The sequence below is a fragment of the Haliaeetus leucocephalus genome, unplaced genomic scaffold, assembly GCF_000737465.1.
Source record: "Haliaeetus leucocephalus isolate CR32 unplaced genomic scaffold, Haliaeetus_leucocephalus-4.0 Scaffold751, whole genome shotgun sequence".
Lineage (NCBI taxonomy): Eukaryota > Metazoa > Chordata > Aves > Accipitriformes > Accipitridae > Haliaeetus > Haliaeetus leucocephalus.
The window spans coordinates 12549847-12569747 of record NW_010973187.1 but is presented as its reverse complement, the minus strand read 5'-3'; the positions used below and the strand labels follow the sequence as shown (position 1 = coordinate 12569747).

General features: G+C 43.0%; 2 protein-coding genes across 2 annotated transcripts in view; one reads left to right on the top strand and one right to left on the bottom strand.

Moving 5' to 3' along the window:
- Window positions 1–167, bottom strand: part of DCLRE1C (DNA cross-link repair 1C) — a 16716-nt gene extending 16549 nt beyond the window's left edge. Inside the window, exon 1 of the mRNA XM_010581104.1 lies at window positions 10–167. Within this exon, the coding sequence (XP_010579406.1) occupies window positions 10–167 (158 nt within the window). The remainder of the gene's footprint in view (window positions 1–9) is intronic.
- A 2479-nt stretch (window positions 168–2646) lies between these two features.
- MEIG1 (meiosis/spermiogenesis associated 1) lies at window positions 2647–6786 on the top strand. Its single transcript, XM_010580953.1, has 3 exons — window positions 2647–2750; window positions 4434–4596; window positions 6658–6786. Exons 1-3 carry the CDS (start codon window positions 2647–2649, stop codon window positions 6784–6786), a joined length of 396 nt encoding a protein of 131 aa, XP_010579255.1.
- The last annotated feature ends 13115 nt before the right edge of the window (window positions 6787–19901 follow it).

Genomic DNA, 19901 nt, shown 5'->3' with positions numbered 1-19901 from the left:
GCCCGCAGCCAATCGCGAGGCGGCTTCGCCTCCTGCCGGCCTATCAAGACGCGCTGCGGGAGAGGCGGGAACGGCTCCTTAAAGAGGCGATGGCGGGCGGTTGCCCAGCAACGGTGGCCGGCGGCGACCGTTGGCGCTGAGAGGAGCGCTGTGCGGAACGCCGCCATCGCCCTCCGGACGCCGCATCCGCGCCGCCCGACCTGGGAAGAGTCCCCGTTTTGCCGCCCTCGCACCGAGGTGGGCCGTCGTAAGGGCTGGGTGGCCGGGTTGTGGCTATGGCGGTGGGAGCAGGGTGGGGTTACGGTCACAGCGGTGTCTCGGACCAGGGCCTAGACATCTGCCTGAACACCTTGGCAAATACAAGAAGCTATCCCGTAAAGTCTGTGAAAGTCATTGGAAATCTCTTTCTGACTCTTCTAGGACCCCAGATAGGTCCTGTGTTAAGGGATCTAAGAAGCACAGCCATCTCCTCCAGCCGCTCCGGTCCAGGACCTCTCCTGCCCGGGGACCTGAGGCCTCTGTCTGGGCTGAGGGATGCAGCTCGTGCTTTCCCGTTTGCAGGCTCAACCAGTAACAAAGCTGAGCATGTATTACAGACATGGCTGGTCACACTGACTGCCACAGACGAAGCGTGGCTTTCAACAGCACTTTATATATAAAACATAAACACAGACAAGTACCTTTGCTCCTCTTTGGCTGGTAGCAGTAAAAGTTCACCAGTGCAGGCACACACAGACCACTCTCTAGGTTCACAAGCACGCACATGTTTGTGGATCCCTTGAGCACCAGCACAGCCCCTCTGCCTGCCCAGCACCCCTGCACAGACCCCAGGCGCCCTGACCTGCTTCATGGATCCCCTACTTGCCCGCTAATCCAGCTTGATGCTCACTAGCAAACATGCACTCACACTCGTCCCTCCTGCACTTCATGTTCACAAGTCCCCTTGGGTGTACCAGCACAGGCCTCCCTGGCCACTTGATACCCTGGCCTGTACCCAAGTTCCCCTTACTTGCCAGCTAGTCCAGCTTAAAGTTTGCTAGTGAATATGGATACACACGCCACATACACCTGGATTGGGGAAGATACAGATACCCTGCCTCCCTAGCAGCTGGCACCTGGTGCACAGGCTGTGACTGACAGTCCTTCTCCAACCACTGGCATAGAGCCCCTCACTCATGCCAGCCATGCCCCAGTAGCTGGTTTTTCAGGACACATACTGTTCCTGCTCCAGTGGCTGGAAGTTAAAGACCCCCACTCGCTCCAGCAGCTGACATCAGGCCAGGTGTGCCCGTACCCCAGGTCTGACTCCAGGAGCTGACACCAGTTTTCACCCTCACACACAGGTCTCACCAGCAGCTGGCACTTAGTCCTTGCAGCAAACACGCACGCACAGGATAGAGAGCGAGATTACGCAGAGAGAGAGTGAAGACGAGATTTAATAAGAAGATATAAGAAGGTAGGACAGACTGTGATGATCAGGCGCAGGGCTCAGCCAGGCAAGCATACTGACTGGCCCTGTTTTACACATGACTGGCATCTTTTATAGTTCTTTCTGTCTATTCCCAACTTTGTTCCTCCCTGCTCCCTTCCCCTGCACATCCCTCACGGGTTTGTACAGCTCTATTGATTCCCACAGCCCTCCGAGTTTGGGGTCCCCCTGGTTTACAGTCTTATCAGTTGCAAAGTCCAGGTTGATATTCCCGGAAGTGGCGCCCGAAGTTCCTTGATAGCCCATCAATTAGTGTGAGTGGTGAGGTTTGTTTTGTTGTCATGGTCTCTATGTTTGTTTTGTCAGGTCTGTGTCTCTGTATATTTTGTTTCTGGTTTCCCCTTTTTTCCCTTAGTTTCCCAATTGACAAGGTCCCTGATCAGATAACCTTGCTGGAATAAACATTCTCACACTCCCACACGCCCCCATCAATTAGTGTGACTGACCAGGTTTGGTTCTCAACACTGCCTCCCTCATAATTTACTGGTCGGGTTTGTGTCCCCATATGTTCTTTTTTTATGGCTTCCTCCCTTTCTTATTATCCCTTGTTGCATTGAAAAAGGTCCTTGACCAGATGGCCTTAAAGGAGCAGACATTCTCCTCCCACATACCCTTACAACTTGTATAAGCGTTAAGGAAACTACCATATGCAAGCCCAGGCTAGTTAGGATTCCATAGAAATTGTGCTATGATTGACATTAAAAAACGTTTTTTCCCAAAGCCAAAACAGGGGTATATGAAATCTCACTATTTCCCCTAAATTAAGAGTAGGCAAACATTGTCATCTTAGCAAAGTCCACTTCACTGTTCAAAAATTCCCTTTAAGTGAAAAGTGTTAGTATTGTGCTAAATATTTTCATACCATTCTCTTGCATTCTTTCATTTGCCTGTATCTGTCTGCTGTCTTTTGTCTCTTCCCTGAATTGTAGGCTGTCTCATCTCTCGCTCTTGTGCTATGAAACCAGCTCTATGCCTGGAAGTCAGAGGCACTACAATAGACAAAGAGTATAATTTTTAAAGGGCTTAAACAACAACCTAAAAATATCAGGATGTCACTTTTATTATTTGAAGTCACCAAGCTGGCACTTTAAATATATGACCTTTATATATATATATATTTTTGAGCAGGAACACCTGTGGACAGGCCATCTGAATTAATGGTGACTCAGGAAGTGCCACACATATCTAGACATCTTGAAGAAGCACATTCATTAGATGAATTCAGTACATCCTGTAAAGAAGTACTTAACACTAGTAACATGTAAGTTATCATAAGACACTTAAATTCATTATAGTTTAGCATTAATTAAGATCTAACATTATTGCTAATAATATTGACTGTCTAAAGTCCCAGATTGACAACAGTTCTCATCAAACATTAATGAGCATATAGAGGGCATGAAAAATTCTGTAATGGCTACAAAAGAGCCCTTTACAGCAAGGGAGAAAAAAAAAATTATGTTGAGATAGATATCACAAAGACTACACTAAGGATTTAGAATAGGGATATACACTTATCATGTTAATTTGTATGTGACACCTCATAACTGGGTGGGAAAATTATTTTTTCTTTTTCTTTTTTTTTAGTACATGGTTGCCTTCAATTACAAAATGCTGCAGAGCCTGGTAAAAGAATGTTTGGAGTGCTGAATGCAAGAAGTAGTTTAGTGTTGCCAGAAAAGAGCCCTTGTGCGTATTTTTACTAATCTTTAATGAAGTGTGTGCAGTAAGAGATGAAAGGCCCTTTCTTTGTGTGCTAATGGCTCTCATACAGTTAGATGACAGAGATGCAGACTACTCCTATTTCCACATTATGTTAACAATGATTCTTGATAAAATTTTCCCAAAGATTTGTATGCTGTGGCGAAATATTTTTTTTTTCTCCTTTCCTGCCTTTCTAACAGACTAAGGGCATTTATGCATTTGATAAGATATCAGCATTCAACTTTTCAAGCTCTTGGTTGATACAGAAACTTGCTAAGTAAGGAAATTGTACTCTGTGCACAGGATTTGGAGGCAGCATGCTACCTGCAGGGAGTGAGACTGTGTTCATCCTCCCACTACTAAATCCAGAAGCTTTTTCTCCTTTGAAGATACCTTCCTAATTATGAAGCTGACACTTGGTGACATTGCAACACTAGGAAAGGGTGCATTTCTTATCATATCTGCTAGACAGGATAGTGTTCTGTGTGTTTTGCTTGTGGAAGCAACATAAAGTTCTGTTTTAGTAGCAGAATAAGATACAATCAAGAAAGCAAATGCAGTGAAATTCAGATAAAAGGTAGAAGTCAAATGATTCTTATTTTTTTGAAATATAGTTCAAATCCATCCCTGGTGAGTTTCCACTGACTGGAATTTTTTTTTTTGATTGCTTATTTCATTTTTTATTTTTTTTACCTCCTTATCCATTTTATTTCTTAAGACCTGCTCCACTGCGGCCATATGACTGGCAGTGCATTTCTCCATTCCCCTCCTCTCCCATCCTGAGTGTTTGCTGTTCTTCAGTTACAGCCCAGCTCTTCATATTGTAGTTCCCAGTTTGGTGTCCCTTCAGTAAGAAGAAAGGAAAACCTGAAAAACTGCCTGCCCCAGAGGGATAGCAACTGCAAAGTTGTGAAATTAAAAAAAAATTACTGTATTTTAAAATTTTTTTTAACGCATCAATGCGCACAGATAAATTTTAGGTAGATTAGGATAAGATGTAGAGGTGTATATACCAGTATAGATGAGTTGGGTTTGTCTGAGATCAAGGAGTGCGTTTAATTTGATTCCAACTGCTTATAACGTTTTTCTTTTTCAACCTCAGGCTTTGAGGGGAAGCTAATATTGTACTGTCTGTAATTCCTTTATTTTTAAATTTTGTTCTACCCATTTCTATATGTCCCTAACAAAAAAATCACTTGTTTCCATCTTCTCTATTTAATTTTTTAAAATCTCATTTCAGGAAAAAGTCTGAAGTTTCTGGAGTCATGGCTAAAGCTGACATCAACCCAAAATCTATATATCATGCCAAAAAATGGTCAGATGATGTAGAGAACTTATACAGATTTCAGCAAGCTGGATACAGAGATGAGTTTGAATACAAACAAGTAAAACAAGTTGACATGGTAAGATTTAGAATGCTGAAAGGGTTGTTACTTTAAACTTCTGTCTTATGTTAAACTATTAAATAAAAATAGAGGTGCCACTTATTTCCTTTCATTTAGGCTAGTTTCTGATACACTTTTTTTCTCCCAGGTCTGACTTGAATTCTTGAGCTATTATTAACTGTGCAGAATAACTTCTTTCACAGAAGTGAAACAGAAACACTACGCAGCCTGTGTTTTTGTTCCCCCTTTCTTATGCATTTAGAAGCATTATAGAATTCTTTGAATAGATGTAGCTGCTATCTAAAAGAATAATTCAGTTTTGAGGAAAGGATTATTTCAAAGTGAGTTCTCTGTGAAGTTTCCCCATAACTCTGCCAATAGACCTGATAGGAAACTTGTTCGTTGTCCAGGGAGTCAGTCCTGTGTCATTGCTACTGACTTCAGTTTTACAGCTGAATTGTGTGGTAACATAATCAGACTTTGTGCACACTCAAAACTTGGCTTCTATTGAAACTGTCCACAATAGAAACATTTGATGCCAGCTGTGGTAAAGGGAGTTGTGACACAGGCTTTTGTCAACTGAGAACATCAAGCATGTGGTCCTCTGCTCACTATAGTTGGTGGCAATGCTCCCTAGCACATCAAATGAGCTCATGAATAATGTCCTGATATTCAGTGGCTACTTGAGATTCAAAATAGCAACCAAGAGGTTAATACAGCAAACAACATATTATCTTTATCAGAGCTCTGTAATTTATCTTCCAAAGCAGCACACACAGTATGAAAAATCCACTTTTAAAAGATCTTAACCTCCTGTGCACATAAGAAAGAGCAGAACGTTCCTAGGAAAGTCACTCCTCGTCCAGTTGTCTCAAAGCGTAGCAAAACGTTGATGTGCATAATAAGATGCAGTTTATTATTTTGTTGTGGGCTTGGATACCACCGTAAAGGCTGTGGTGTAAATTCCTTTTAACTGTGAGAAAGGAAATCCCGTAATTAGTGTGGTAGGATCAGTCTGTTTTAGATTTATAGCAGGGCATAACCATAGACAATTAAACCCTGATAAAAGTTAAAGAACACCTTACTCAACGTAAAATCAGCATGCATTCTGTTCAAACTTGCCAGGATCCGGCAGTGATTCTCTTTCAACGTACACATTTTGAAATGTCTTGTTTACTCCATATTATATTTCCATAATGCAGTTATTATTAATGATACAATTACAATGTAGGTGGAATGAATATTAAGGCTGTTATGTTTAGACGGAGAATGCAAATAACTCAGCTATATGCCTAAAGTAATAAGGCAGGTGGTAAAACTACCACTTCTGGGACTCTCCAATTAGAGAATGCTCTAGATTGACATCCTATTGTCAACCCTGCCTGGAAGAGAAATAAGATTCTTACTACCTGATTTTTAAGGCTTGGTTTGGTCAGAAGTAGTCATAGGTGTTCAAGCTGCGGATAACTACTAGAGTCATAAAGCTGTTGAACGTACAAGTGCTCAAGCCTTTAGATTAAAGCTTCATGTTGTGGAACACTGAGGAGCACTAGGATGGTGTTGGTTTCCTGCGGGACTGATCCTGCTGTCTTTGAGACTATGATAGGTATAGGTCACTTCACTTTTGTGAAATTGCTAATGAAAAGCACATTTTTCATGGTCAGAAGGATCCCGAAGAAACCTTTAAGTGTGTGTCAGTCCTACAGAAGTGGAATCTTTCAACCTCTCAGACTACTGAATAACTGAATAGCATCAATGTTTTATTCCTAAATAAGGTATTTTAAAACCTTTGATTAGTCCACTTTTTAAATTACTCTAGTCTATCAAATATTCTTAGAACCTTATTTCTAGACTTTTCTGATCACATAATTCTTTATACTAGACCAGAAAACTGGTTTCTGACATCTTGTTCTTAATCTTTTTTTTAAAAGTTAAGCAAATTAATAGCGAAGTAGTGTTTAGATGCAAATGAGGTTTTCCCATGGAAGTATACCCTATATTCTTTGCAATACAATGCACAAATGTCATTTAATGTGAGCATGTTCAGGTGAACGTATGTCATTTTTATTCTATTTGTAGGTAGAGTGTTGGCCAGAAACTGGGTTTGTTAAGAAACTTCAGAGAAGGGACAATACGTTCTATTATTATGATAAGCAAAGAGAATGCGAAGACGAAGAAGTCCATAAAGTGAAAGTTTATGTATATTAGTTTTGTTATTGTTCTAATTTGTTTGTGTTTTTTTATAAATCTGTTTGTTAGCATCTGTAAGCAAATGAGATTGTATAATCTGACTTACCTTAAGTATCGATGTCATTCTTGGATAGAAGGAGGAATACTGGAAATGTAGAGAAGCCCGGAACTATAGACATAGGAATTTCACATTTTTCCTGCTATAACCAAAAGTCTTGTTATCCCTCACTTTCCTAGTTACAAATGTTTTGACATAAAAATAAAAAGCTGGTAAATGGGCATCATATATTTGGTTTAACTGTGTGTAAAGTCCATCATAAGTAAAAGCACCAGTCTTTACTCAAAACACTGGCTAATGTCAGCCATGGTCTCTTGGTGTAGCTAAGGGTTATGAGACTACAAAGGGCCAAAGTAAGGCCAAAATGCTAACTGAAGTTCCCTTGGAGAATAGCAAGAATAACAAGCAAATAATTTAGTGAAGGACACCAAATGATCAAGTAGCAAGGACCAGTGCTGAGCTGCAGATTTGAAAAATGGTTATTGTGATAGAAACAGTCACAACAAAAATGTCTTTCTGATCAATAGGTAAGGTATCCCCAACATATTTCTGTCAGGTGCAAGTATTAATTACTTGAGGAGGAAGTATTAATTGACTTGGTAGCATATGCCTTTTTATGGAGGAGTGGAAAAAAAGATTGTGGATTTATATGTGGTGGAGTCACTACAAAACTGCAGAGAGAACATGAAATCCATACTATGTAATATTTAAGGTTAGGTAACTTACATGGATGATATGTGGGATTTCTGGGCAGAATTCATCTCATCTAACTTCAAATGTCAAGTTGTCAGCATCTACACCTGATCTTGTCATTTGGACACCCTTTGTTCTGAATGGAGAAAAGCTGGCTCTTCTGGGCACAATTAATTTCTTCTAAATGTAGGTGTGTAACATTTGCTTTGAACATGTTGCTGTGACATCAGCTCGGCAGAAGCTGTCCACATGACTGCTACTCTGAGATACCCGGGAAACACGAGGTACCATGCTTACCTTCACTCATTAGGGAATTTGAATAAAATGTTTTAAGAGGCCAAAACTCTAGATAATTGACCAGTAGAACAGATTATTGTTATGTAAACCAGTAGGTGTGTTCATGGTAGTTACAGAAAAAATATTACTAATATCTCCTGTCTCTAGACTGTAAACCAAGGGATATCTAAACTAAGTTTTAGGCATGGATTAGCAGTGTACATTTGACCATCTGTCTTACAGATATTCTTCCTTCATTTGAACCTAAGATGGTGGCCAACGCAAGATGTGAAATAGAGGATTTACAGCTCCAAGTCAAAATAAGTAGTATGGGTGCAATATTCAAAAGATCTCATTGACAATAGGTGACGATGATCTAGTCACCTTATTTAGACTGCTTGGAAATTTTTAGCTTAAATTTGTATGAGCTCTGTTAGAGAAATGACTGAAAGGTACTCAGAAGAAACTGGGAAACTTTTTTATTCCAGGAAGGTCTTAATGGCATATAAATAGAGAGTTACTGCAATGACAGAAATAAAGCATTGCTACAATAAATTTCACTTGACATTTTCATTATGATTTCTTTTTTATTTGGATTGCTCTGGATGTACTTTTTAAGAGAGAACTTTTTGCATACTTTGCAATCAAACAGTGGGAACAGAACAGTTATCAGGATAACCCATCTATTTTGTCATTTTAAGATAGTGGATCTCACTTTCTTAACTTCATAGTTTCCTAAAAAAGAAATCTTCCAGTGGACATGAAAAAAAACTTAAAAAAATTCACAAACATAGATGTGTAGTATAGCCAACTCAAATTTATTGACAGAAATTATTGCTATCAGCACACACAGAATAAGTGAGAATGTTTGGTACAGCCATTTTCTCAGTCTATAGAAAAAGACATAGTTGGGGACTCAAGAACAGGAATTAAAACTGCAGGTTACTTTTTAGAGCTTAACTTTTTTTTAAAGAAAAACTTTTAAAAATTGAAACAAATGTAAAAGATTATTCTGAGCGTCCCTTATTTTACCTGACTACACCATATTGTTTTTGCAATACTGCCGGATGCTTTCTCTCTTCTATTATGTTTTAAAACAATGAGTGTGCATTTCATACCGCCCATGGAGATTTCTTTTCATTTCAAACAAGTAGCATGGGAATTCATGTTCCACTTCTGAAATGCCGATTTTGTATGAGTTGGCAGATTCTTCTCACTTTGAGAGTGAATTACCTAGATTTTATTACTTACATTTTTCAGCATTGTCAGTGTTCTAAAAGGTTGAATCTCACTGTAATATTTAAAAGATTAATGGGATGAAAAGGAAAGATAAGCCTTGTAATTAGTGCTGGAGACCAGTTTACAGACATAGCCTTTGTCAGCCCTAATGCTGTATTTGGAAGTTTGCTCGCTTCATCAGCCAAAGAGCAGGTTTTGTATTGATAGTGAGTTTCAGCTATAATTGTCCTTGGACATCCAGTTTGTATCCAAATTTCACTCCAGTTCATGCTAAACTTAAGATTGCATAAAACCACTCTCTTTTTTTAAAGACCGTATCTGTGTGATGGCCTTAGCTATGAAGCTAAATGGGTTCCTCTCTTTAAAAAGAAACAGGTACAGGTGTTCTTGCCTGAGTTCAAGTTTGTCTGTGATCAGTAGATAACATTAGTCTAATATAAGGATGTTTTCTTGAGTTAATTCTTAGAATCATAGAAAGGTTTGCATTGGAAGGGACCTTAAAGATCATCTAGTCCCAACCCCCCTGCCATGGGCAGGGACACCTTCCACCAGACCAGGTTGCTCAAAGCCCCGTCCAACCTGGCCTTGAACCCTGCCAGGGATGGGGCATCTGCAACCTCTCTGGGCAACCTGTGCCAGCGCCTCACCACCCTCACAGTGAAGAACTTCTTCCTTACATCTAATCTAAATCTACCCCCTTTCAGCTTAAAGCCATTACCCCTTGTCCTATCGCTACATGCCCTTGTAAAATGTCCCTCTCCAGCTTTCTTTTAGACCCCCCTTAGATACTGGAAGGCTGCGATAATGTCTCCCCAGAGCCTTCTCTTCTCCAGGCTGAACAACCCCAACTCTCTCAGCCTGTCCTCATAGGAGAGGTGTTCCATCCATCTGATCATTTTTGTGTCCCTCCTCTGGACCCACTCCAACAGGTCCATGTCTTTCCTGTGCTGAGGACCCCAGAGCTGGACGCAGTACTGCAGAGGGGGTCTCACCAGAGCGGAGCTGAGGGGCAGAATCCCCTCCCTCGACCTGCTGGCCACAATTCTTGTGATGCAGCCCAGGGTACAGTTGGCTTTCTGGGCTGCGAGCACATTTTGCTGGCTCATACTCAGTTTTTCATCCACTAATACCCCCAAGTCCTTCTCCTCAGGGCTGCTCTCAATCCACTCATTGTCCAGCCTGTACCCAGATTTGGGATTGCCCCAAACCGTGTGCAGGATCTTACACTTGGCCTTCTTGAACCTCATGAGGCTCACACAGTCCCACTCCTCCAGCCTATCAAAGTTCTTCCTGAAGTGGCTTTGGTATTCAGCTGTGCTTGTTGAGCATGAAGCTGATACTTGAATACTAGCGAGTTTTCCTCTGCTACCGTTATGCTGGATGTATCTCTTTCAGTCAAAAAAGTTGTCAAAAGAATGTACTGTGTCAGTATTTTCTCTTATTTGATAAATCTGTAACTGAAATGTCTGTGACCTCAGTTTTAAGCATGTTCAAAACTGTTAGCTTACTTCTGTCTTAATTTATGGTCTCTAAGTTGTGAAAAAGTATCAGAAGTAAGCAATCTGGGGAAGCTGTGCTTCATTTTGGGGGTGACACAATAATTCGTATCAAGATAAATAACATTTCTGAATGCCATTACAAAAACTTTTTACTGAACTTTAGTAACTTTAAAGAGATAGAGATAAAGCCACATCTCTCCATTTTATTGCCTAGAGATGAAAGTATGTGCTATTTTGGTGATTTGAGTCTTAATAAAACATAATTCTGTGAAAATACTTTCCAAGGTACTTTTCTTATCCGTTGGTACTCCTCTTATCAATGACCATTTGCAGCAGCTTAGCAAATGGATGATGGCGAGGCTTCCTGTTAGCAGTGCTTACCAGCTGCCCAAGTCTGATGTACTTCTCTGTACTTCGTCTAATTCTAATTCACTTCATGGCTTTGTACAAGACAAGAATAAATGCTTTCTGTGCCTGTTGAAGCTCATAAAAGGAGGTGAAACAAACTTTTCCAAGACCTACTTTTCACGCTTTGTGTTTGACAGCTACAAGTGAAATGGGAAGGGTGCAACCTCTCTGAATTCATCCAGTTACACTGGGGAAATAAAAGCTGCATTTGTGTGTTCTAGGCAGGTTTTCTATGTTTTCAGCCTTTACTTGAATTCGCTATGGAACAGTGTTGTCTGAAAGTGAAACTATGGTTATTTGGTTGCTGTGCAGTCACAGCAGCTCAAAGCACCACACAGAAGGATGGTACAAGCGTTTTGATTGTCACTTTGGTACTCGAGTGGACAGTTGTCTTTCCGGCTCTGAAGACAGTTGAACCTCAACCTTTTGGTTTTCAAACATAGTTCCCTTGCTTCAAGGTGTTGAAAATGATTGACTGGCTTCAAATTTGTTAAAGGCAACTTTCTAACTCAAACAGCTATTGATGCCGCTGTTCCTCCTGTTGTCTGATACAAGTGAAGTCTGTCTGAAAGCAGCTTGAATGGAGCTGCCTTACGGTCTTTGCAGGTTCTCTCCTATTACCCCAGTTCCACTGGATTTATATTTATTTGTAGGCGCTGCTTTCTTAGTAGCCTGCCTGTGCTGAGCACCTCTTGGCAAGTTGTAATTACTTAATAAAACACATTTTCCTTCTTGTTGCAGTTGAGGCTTTGCATTTACTTCAAGTGTGAAGCCCAGCACACTTGCAAATGGTATTCTGGGAGGGTGACTGGTGAATGTCTACTGTCAGGAGAGTTCCAGGTTGGCACCAAAAAACCCCTGCAATGTAACTTTGAGCAAACATCACTATTTTTATGGATACTCTGTTCAGCCAGTGTATTTACACATCTCGGTGTTGGGATAGAGTACCTTTGCTGGTTGGTGCTTTTGTGGCCCTTTTTTCCCTCAGTGCTCTTCCATATTCTCTGCCTTTGCAGGCACCCCACGGTCATGGATCTCTTGAAAATCCTTGAGTCTTTTCTTCTACTTGCCAGTTAGTGCAGCTTGATGCTAGCAAAATTACATGCAGATGGGACTAAATTCACTATGGAAATATAAATACAGCCAAGCTGCTGCGGGTGCTGGCACTTACACCCCTCAGATAAGCACATACATCCCCGTCTCTCTGGTGATGACATGCGGACCTGTGGTCCCTGTCACCCGTGGCCCCTTCTCCAGGGGCTGGCACACAGGACAGACAGTGAGATGACACAGAAACGGTAATTAAGAATGGGCTTTAACAAGAAGATAGGCCAGACTGGAGGGATCGAGTCAGGGTCCAGCCAGGTGAATGTCGTGCCTGAGAGCCTGCTCGCATGTGTCTGACCCCTCCAGCCTCCCTCCTTGCCATCTTCCCATACTTGTTCCACCCTGATCCTTCCCTACCTGGGTCTTTGGTCCTTCCCCTAAACATCCCATAGTAAGTTTTGTGCAGTCCCCCAAGCTCCCTCAAATATCCCTTAATATCCACGCTAACCACGTTTCCTCCTTATCAGTTACAAAATCGAGGCTGACCCTCTCCAAGGCTGGAGTAGTTCTTTTAATGGCCCATCAGTCAGTGCCTGACGAGCTCTGGCCTCCGTTATTATCTCTCTTCTCACCTGCTCATTAATGTTTGTGTGTCTGTGTGCTTAATTTAGCGGTTTCCTCATTATTTGCTATTTCTATGATACGGAATAGTCCTTAACCAAATAACTTACTGAAGCAGATGCTCTCGTATTTCACATGTCTTCATGCCAACCTCCCCGAGGCAGGCGGCTTGGCTGCAGTGTGAAGGATGATGCTGTATAGAGGCACCTACGCAGCAGGACCTCTGTGATGCTGCTGCTGCAGATGTGTGGGCAGGTGGCAGCTCTAAGGACGTGGAGACAAAGGGAAAGGAATGCCTAAAAACAGGAGGAGGAGGAGGAGGAGGATGGGGGAGGGAGGGAAAAAGGGCGCGAGTTCAGGGAAGGACGAGTGTGTGTCAACCACACAGATGCATCAGCATTTTGCCAGCGATCTTGTACCCGCAGAAACCTCCTCCCTTGCTGGCAGTAGCTCAGCTTTTGCTGGCTGGGGAAGCAGGACATGGTCCCAGCTCCTCGCTGCAGATGTTCGTCCTGCCTTGGCAGGAGTGCCCGAATGCCTCAGCCAAGGGGAAGGTGTCCTGCTTGGGTGGATAAGCTGCAAGCAGCTGCTTGGTTTTGCAAGGGGGACGGAGCAAAAAGCAGGCAGACTGGACACATGGCACGTTCTTCATTTTTGCCCAGTGAGTCTAGAGGATGTCAGCTGCGCTGCGCTGTCCTAGGGAGCACCCTCGTGCCAAATACATGATGTTTTTGAGGAACAGCCAATGCTGGGATGTGAGTGGGGACGAGCCAGCAGGTGGGCTGTGGGCGCTAGGAGATAGGTGCCAGGATGCTGTGCCTGGAGAGATGGGCTGGAGCCAGGCACGCTCGATACGGGGATGTGTTGGGCAGTGTTTTTGGAGGAAAGAGGATGGTGGTCCTGCAGATCTGCCGCTTTCAGTAGCTCTGGTCTCCTGAAGCTATAGGCAGCGGACCTCTCGCTCTGTAGCCCTGTTCTGCGGCTGCGGTGGGTAGAGCCTGCCAACACCTATCCTAACCTCCCTGACAGATCCGTCTTCATCTTGTTCAGAAGGAACTTGAGTCGCAGCCCAGAGGGACCCTGCTTCTCTCCATCGACTCTTCATAAAGGAGGCAGCCTGTCTATCAGGGGCTGAAAGATCACTGTTTTGAGGAGATGCTCATTAAAAACGTGAAATACCTGTTTGATAGCCTATCACTTACAACTTTGGTCTCACCAAGTGAGAAAGATTACTACACTTGCAAGTACTAAGACAGAGATTCATTTAAAATGTCATTGGATTAATATTTTGTCAGGCCAGAGCAATATTTCAACAGAGAAGAAAGATTTATGGATCTGAAGGATGAGTTCAGAAGAGGTGTTTAGAACAGATACTCCTTGGTAATATGTATATTGCAGGCAGATTTTTGAGAATGCAAGGCAAAAGAAACAGAAGAAATATAAAAGCTTAAGTATGCTACAGACAGCAAGAAGACATTAAAATGTCATTGGGAATCTTAGTTTAGGAATAGCTTCTCTGTTATTTGCAGTTTTACCATTTGTATCCATCAGATAATAGGAAAAAACCCACAACAAATTTCATAATTCCTGCTTTACTATATCAGAGCAAAGTAGTAGGATCCAGCTACACCAGATGAAATAATTTACCATCTGTAACCAAGGAGGATATGAAGCATCACCTGCTAAATATAAACACTTTCAGTTCAGAAGTCTGGGGTCATGTACACTCCCAGTCTTAAGACCAGTAGCTCAGGACTCTCTAATTCACTAATTTTAGATCTTAACAAACTTTGGAAAACTGGAGAGGTCCCAAAGGACATGATCTGGTACTTAAAAGGGAATGATACCAGACCGAATAAACAGACTTGAATCAGGCATAAATTAATGAAGTGGTTACACTGGGACTCTGACAATAAAGAAAAAGGAGTTAGAAAGTGTTTTCCTCAGTGCTCAGCTGATCAGATGCATCTTGGCTGATTTGAACTATCAGCAATGAGCCACAGGAGAGATGAAGAAATAGGTGCTTCGGAGGTTTTGTTTCTGGAACATCTTATTTTACTGCCTGAGGACTACCACAGTTTCTAACCACTATCATCAATCTCAGCCCAGAGTTACCTAAATATAAGCAGTGACTGGTGCTGTGCGAGACCCTGAGATGAGCGGTTCACACCTCTCACACGGGATGGAGCCCTCCACCCTCAGACCCCGTGAAAACCATCAACTTTTAGTAAGATAACAGCTCCCCTGTGCAAATAGGATTTAAATTACTTGCTTTTCAATTCAGAGGCTGTAGCTGCTGCAGGTTTTGAATTGCACAGCCCACGGAGAGGAAAAAGCCCGTGGCTGCTGGCAGTGCCAGCTGGAAACATTCCAGCACAGGAGGCAGCAGTCTGGATTTCAGGCAGGTGTTTTAGTCACCCTGTGGCTAACGACCGTTTAATGGAGCGTGTGCCTCAGGGACACCGAATTTGGGGAAGGAAACCTCCTTCTCCTGGATGCGCTTGGCTGCCAGGTAGCCTTGAGGTGACTTGGGAAGATGCAGGAGTCACGCAGACCCTCGCTGCTGGTGGGATGAGCTCTCCTGGCACAGCGAAGCACACTCGCTGCGGGCGAGGAAGGTCCTTCACCTCACCTCTCCGCAGAGAGCACCACAAACCCCGCATTTCAAGGATGTGGCGGGGCCAAGGGGACTATATGCACATAACAAGGAGGACAAGGAGGGGGAGATTTTTTTTTCAGTTCATCCCACTGTGGAAAGCTTAAATGACAAGATAGAAAACCTGCAAAATCAGGAGATGGTACTGTCATTCTATGTCCTTTTGTGATTTATTAAAAGTAGCATTTTTTTTCCTCTTGAAAATACAGTAACAATCCAGATTTCCCTGCGATGTTGCTGCCACCCTCCCTGGGCTGACAAGCGATGCTGCCTAAGTTGAAAATGCAGTATGATGTGAGGGCTGGTTTTGCCGTTACCTTCACCGGTGTCCCTGGTTCAGCTGGTGATGGGCGTCAGTTCGAGCGGCTTTCCCCTCCTCTTCAAAGGGATGTTTTGAAGCAGGCTCACAGCTGCTGCCCCACTAAAAGTCTGCCACCAACCTGAAAGAAGAGTTGGATGTCGGTATATTGCTTATACAAGTATCAGAGGCTCAGAGGGAAAATGTCATGATACATGCGTACTTACATATATTTTAATGAAACATTTCTCTTTTTGAAGATATTTTTTCTCAAAAATAAAAAATCTTGAAGATATTTTTTCTCTAAATCTCCTTCTATCAAATGCTGTGACTCTTTCAGTTGAGATTTTTGGGGCATGAAGGAGCAGATGTGAAAGCTTCTGTGATACATTAAATAAGATAACGTAAAAGAAAGAGAATCCACAATCCTCATGAAACTCAAAACTGCTGGAAACCCAAAGGAGAGTGAAGATTATAATGAATAATTCGGACAACACATCCCCAACTCTGAATGTTTCAGCTTCTTCATATGCTCAGTCTCTCATCTGATCTCCAAGAGCTAAACATGCATGTGGAAAAAGTAAAATTAAATAGTTTTGCAGTACCATTTAAAGCCTTCTGCCTGTATTTCTCAGCTCCGAGGGATGCCACGGGCTGAGACGCGCACTGAATCTGTGAGCTCATGCCTCCCTCTGCTGACTGCCTCCCCCGAACCTCTCCTTGACTATAAACGATAAAAGGCTGTGATTTTCCCCCCCCCCTCCTGTTGGGCTAATGTTCCTCCCCATGTCCCAAGCAATGACCATAACGTCCAGGGAGCCGGTGGATACGAGCTGCTCACATCAGCCCCAGCCCCACGGTGCCGGCGCTGGTCACTCCAGCAGTGCCGTGTTCCCCCACGTGGCATCCGCCCCTTGGGTCCCACTGCCACTGGAGTTCGCTAACACTAAAATAATGTGTGAATCCTTGTTTAAGGGAAAATCTCCAAAAGCTGTAAGGCAGAGACTCAAAAGAAAGTTGCTGTAAGCTGAGAGAAGCAAGCAAGGACCTTTGGCTAGATCACTAGATTACAGCTGGAGTATGCTAGAAATATTTTTGCTCAATTTTGATTTTAATTTTTTTCAGTTTGAATATGTCTGCAACACCACTTCACATCACTTTTTAAAAATCTCTCGGTCCTTACAGGCAGCTAAGTAAAACTGACCGTGGGAACTGCAAAACATAAAGGTTTTGGTTTCTATTCTCTTTTCACACGGATTCTTCAGAAACCCCATGTCCTCACAGCAGAGCATGTGCCCCAGGCACATGCAAAGGCACAAAATGTGCAATCTCAGCACTGCAAGAATAATTGGAAAAAATCGTGCCCCTTGCTCCGGGGTGGAGAAGCGATGCTGGAAGTCCTTGAGATGGTTTTCCCCTTCCTTTGGGTGACCCTTTCCACAGAGGGAGACAAACCCAACTCTTCTGGGACTATAGAGAAGGATCTCAGTGTCCTAAATGTGTTGTCCATTTTTAACTCTTCCAGAGCATTTCCTTGGGTTGGGGGCTGACAGAGACGAGTTTGAAGTCCATTGTAATGAAGCAGGTTTGTTAATCAAGTTCCCTTTAGACTTAAAAACACAGGTGGAAACTGGGTCCTCCAAGAAGTTTGGGTTGTGGAAGCTTTATTAGAAAGCTCCAAAGAAAACTGTATCCTTTCAAAATAAATCATGCCAAATAGAATAGCCAAAGGGCCATCGCACTGGGAGCTGAAGGCTGATTTAACGGTGCAAAAACCAATTACCAGGCTGTAATCACTAAGGGCTGTGTCAGGAAGCTGAAATCGCTACAGGGAAGGAGACAGGAGACCAGTGGCTGCTGTTGCTGGAGCTGCGACTAAGATAAATTGCAGCAGAAAGCCAGTGCTAACAAAGAGTTACGGGATAAATTGATGCATTAGAAAACCCAGCACATTAGATCACTTGAAAGGACACGCAGAGCATCAGAGAGCCGGGTCGGCGAAGAGCTAAAGACAGCATTGCCTGCACAGATGAATTACTGACCTCCACCTTGGGACTCGAACAGCCAGCTGATGAGTTATGGAGGCAGCAGCAGTAATGACAATGATATATAATTAGCCTCGGGATAGATTAAAATTTTCATATATGTGCTGAATTAAATCTTTGCCCAGAGTACAGGAGAAACCACATGATGGCCTTTAGAATAAATAAAATATTAGACAGGAGAGAGCATATATTTTTTTACGAGTCTACAGTGCTGATGTTCTGAAGAGACTCCAAAGCTCTCTGCAATTTATGGGCCAAATCTATTTCTTGGAAGCAATGCCAGGACTCCTTTTGAGAAAGGAGAGCTAAAGCTCAGCGTGTAAACCTTGGAACTGCTCTAACACTTAGACGCAGCCAGCTGTGACAAATGTAAAGCGCACTAAACAAGAACAAGGGAAGGCATAGTGTGTCCAACCTGAGCAGAACAAACCTTTGCAATGTTAAACCATCTGAGGTTTCCCTTTATAGTATTTCCTCCATTAAAAATCAGGTTGTTTTTTATTTCAGAGCTGAAAAGCATACGCGCTTTTCACTGAAGATTGACATACTTACTTTAAATTGTAGAAAGAAGTGAGTCGGTGTTATGGAGCATCAAAATTGTGGCAGTCATGGATGCACTTGTTTTGAACTTGATATTAGCAGCTTGTCTTTATTCTCAGACAATACAGCTTGATTCAGTTTTTGCAAAAAAGCCAGTCTCTATGAGAAAGAGAACAAATCACCAAGCAAATTGGGCAAATAATTTTATCATTTGTTCAATTCCACCGGGTTGTAATGAGGGAACAGAGGATCCCCTAAGCTTTGAGCTGTGGCAGAAAACCAACAGCTTTGTTGTGTGATCTGTCCCGTGAGTGAGCATCAGCAGATACGGGGAGCGTGGACCCCCTGCACACCCATGTTCCATCACTGCCCAGCCAAGTAAGATACGGAATACCCCTGAAGAAGATTGATAGCATTTTCACTGAGGATGAGACACATATTCCGAGTACTGACATAAATGTTGAGGTAGAGAGGTCTTTAACCACACGTGCCAGGACTAGAGGTATGGTCTCATTTTCCAAGGGAGATTTCAGAAGCGTGACGAGCTCTGAAATATGAGCTCACTGGATCCTGCATCCTGAGCCAGGTGTATCAGCCTCTTGATGGCAGCAGGGTTTGTTCCTGGAGCTCTGGCTGCAGGAGAGGCACCACACCAAATGCATCCTATTCCATGGTTGGAGTAGGATCTGCTGCCAAATTAATTTTTTTCCTCAGTTTGTGCTTGCACAAAGAAGCTTCAGGTTGAAAAGGATGTCTAGTTTCCAATGCCAATCCCCTTTCCCCACTTCATACTATTTTTCACAAGTCAATGAATCTCCATCCTTAAAGCAATGTCATTTTCTGCTCCCCACAACTCAGCCTGAAAGGTTATCCTAGAACTGGTCTCCTTCGATTGACTGAAATCCCCCAGTCTGAACACGCTGTTACGGGTGCATCCTTCATAGCCATTTGCTCTTGTGCCAACATAACCCGTTAGCTTAAACATTTTATCTTGCTCTCTAGCGTATACTCCTCCCCATGCTGTGTATAAAAACTGCAGTACCCCTTCTTGGCCCCCCCGTCGCAGGGCTAACCAAGCCAAGCTTTTCAGTCTCCCCTTGGAAGACGGGCCCTTGTGCTGATCATGCCACCGTTGAGCTCCTCCCAATACCTGTTTCAGAACAAAACAGTCTCTCCTGAGCATGAGTGGCCAAAATGATGAACAGACTCCAGATGGGGTCTCACTGGTACTTGGTACCAGGGCAGAAATTACTCCTTTTCCCTGTAGAAATTCCTCCCCCGGGGTCACATCAGCCTCCGCCGCTGCTATCCCACATTGGTTCATGGATATCATATGACCGACAGCAAAAGCTTTCGCCTCCTTTTTCCATTTCTGACGGAGGAAATCCCAGCTTAGGGCAGAAATTCCTGTTTGTCCCTAAGTGACCCATGAGTCTTGATACCTCCACACCCCTCTCGCTGCTGTTACTCCTGCATAGCCTTCAATAAATGATCTCTCAGAGAAAATTTTCAATCTTATCTTGCTTCTTCCCTTCCGTGAGGACTACTGCTACAAAGAGTTATTCATTCCCAGCCTCTGAAGGAATTCAGCTGCATCGTGCACTGACAGAGAGAACGAAACTCGTGGACGGGCAGCGGTCTCGCTGAGATACTTGCTGCTGGGGAGCATCATCTCTCAGATGAAGCAGAGCGGCTCCCATGGGACATTTCTCACCTAATGATCCAAGCGTGTCTCCTATTGAGAAAGAGGACA